This window comes from Glossina fuscipes, unplaced genomic scaffold (assembly GCF_014805625.2).
Source record: "Glossina fuscipes isolate IAEA_lab_2018 unplaced genomic scaffold, Yale_Gfus_2 90, whole genome shotgun sequence".
Lineage (NCBI taxonomy): Eukaryota > Metazoa > Arthropoda > Insecta > Diptera > Glossinidae > Glossina > Glossina fuscipes.
This window is the reverse complement of record NW_023998444.1, coordinates 1,717,935-1,720,105: the sequence shown is the minus strand read 5'-3', so window position 1 is coordinate 1,720,105 and position 2,171 is coordinate 1,717,935. Positions and strand designations below refer to the sequence as shown.

General features: G+C 35.7%; 1 protein-coding gene across 1 annotated transcript; it reads left to right on the top strand.

The window, feature by feature from the left end:
* The first annotated feature begins 1,439 nt into the window (after positions 1-1,439).
* Positions 1,440-2,171, top strand: LOC119638568. The gene has a single exon (XM_038035436.1). The coding sequence runs from the start codon at positions 1,440-1,442 to the stop codon at positions 2,169-2,171; it is 732 nt and encodes a 243-aa protein (XP_037891364.1).

Here is a 2,171-nt window from a genome sequence, read left to right as displayed (position 1 = left end):
TATTGTGAGGTGCCAACTTGTCATCGAATTTATGCCGACGATTAAGCTTCTCGTCGCGCCAGATATTTGTGTTTCGTTTCGTGGTTACGTACTTGTGCCACGTGGCAAGATGGCTCTCTCAATCCTTACGGAGAGATTTGATTCGATCTTATAGTAACGTGGCTAATTGAAAGAAAGAATTGAATAATAAAATTTATATTATACACCCGAGCGTAATTGGTGTTAACAATAATGAAATATATATATAAAAACAAAATAAACACTGTAGTTCACTAACCAGCCCAGATTCCTTACGTTATATCAGATGATTTTATTTGGTGATTTACTTCTCCACGTGTTAAGTTAGTCTTACAAGACGAGTTACTCAGCTCATGCCCGCACAGACGTTCTCTCTCGTTCTTGCCCGTTTCAAGAAAAGAGGAAAAAGCGGAAACTGTCTGTCCCTCGACTCGAACAATCGCAAAAGTCACTTGACTTTCCTTCAAGATTATCTTTTGGCAACCTTACTGCTACAAGCTCGTCCTTTTATGACAACTATGACAACTACAAAGGATACAAAGCGCCCCTCACCCATCGAGGCGGAGAATTTGCGAAATCATAACAAGAAACGACTTTGAGTAGGTGCTTAGCATAGTAATAAGCTGTGGAGATCTGAAAAAAAGAAGAGTACGAAGAAAGAAAGAAGCATCAGTCGTTACTGCAAGTTGCAAGAGTCGTTAAGTGGAAGTCGGCGAGTACAGTCTATAGTCGCATAGTCGTTAAGTTGTAACATAGCACTTTATTTATTTATTTTAATTTCCTTATATTTACCTACTCGTGAATTTGAATTATTTTTTAATAGATATTAGTATAATATCTTTAATATTAATGAAGTAAGATCAAGGGTATAGATATATATATATGCATACATGTATATACATCTGCAATCAAGCCATCAGGTTATCAACTTTTTTTTAGATTCAAACAAAGAACTTCCTGTCCAGATTGAATCTTTTTTAAATAAACTCAGTAAATCATCTGCTGCTGATTTACTGACTCACAGAAGAAGAAGAAACAAAAAATAGAATTTTCTTTCACTTTTTAAATATATTTACAAAACAAAAAAACACAAAAAAAAAAAAAATAAAAATCAAAAAATTTTGGACATTTGTTGTGGATAAATCGCTCATGCCTTCTTAAAGGATATAAAAATGTAAGTTTGCGATTTATTTACACGAAATAGCTTTCTATTTTAAATATAATTTTCTTCGTTCGAGAAGTTGCTATTATTACAGCATCGCACGGTTCACATGGAGACTCTTTGTCAGTTGTTATTTTTCGGTCTGGAATTTTTTCGGCTGTGGGTTAATTCTTTCTGCCAGATCGTGGGGTGTTGCTTTGAATTACTAAGGCCAGATGGTTATTTGTGGGAATTAATAAAAGATTTTACATTTCCAGAAATGGGTCTTATGTCACCGAGTATAGCGGCTAGAATGCGTTTGCAACGTTCACAAACCAATGATATATATACCCTGTTCAGGGATATAATAAGCGATTGTGTACCGAGAGCACGACAATATATAATGGAATGGGACAAAAGTTTTAAGTTATTGCAAATCTTGTTCTCAATTTTTGGCGTAATTTTTCTGGGAATATCATTACTCTTTCCCGTCTACATTTATTATACACACAAACGATTAGACGACGAAATTGATCATATGCAAGAAATTTTCAAAGCGGAGAAACGTATGCAAGCTGCTGCTAAACGTAGTTTACTTATGGCACGAGAAGAGTTGCGACATTTGAAAGTGAATAATATGGTGCAGTGCGAAGAACTTCAAACATTCGACGGTACATCAAGGTTGTTGCTGAAGGTGGCCTCGAAGCTGCAATTACTTGATAACATTATAAGCAATAAAATGCAAACTACCGGCCGTTTGTATCGCTTGCAAGACCAAGAGCTCAAGTTGAAACATGTTTTCAAGACCCAAGTAACAAATATTGCTTTACGTTTTCTTGGCAAATATCCACGCAAATTGCATTTGCTAGTCGTATTCGAAAAAAGGGGTTGTACAAATAAATCCATTTTCCGCAGTTCATGGCAAAAGCAAGATCGAGACGACTTGCTCAGTGTCACCAAAACTTACAAGATTTTCGAATTTTTGCCAAAAACAGGCTCTAGTGCTGTGTGA

Excerpts from the sequence above, each read along its gene's own strand:
- LOC119638568 (XM_038035436.1), top strand. The coding sequence starts at position 1,440 with ATGGGTCTTATGTCACCGAGTATAGCGGCTAGAATGCGTTTGCAACGT.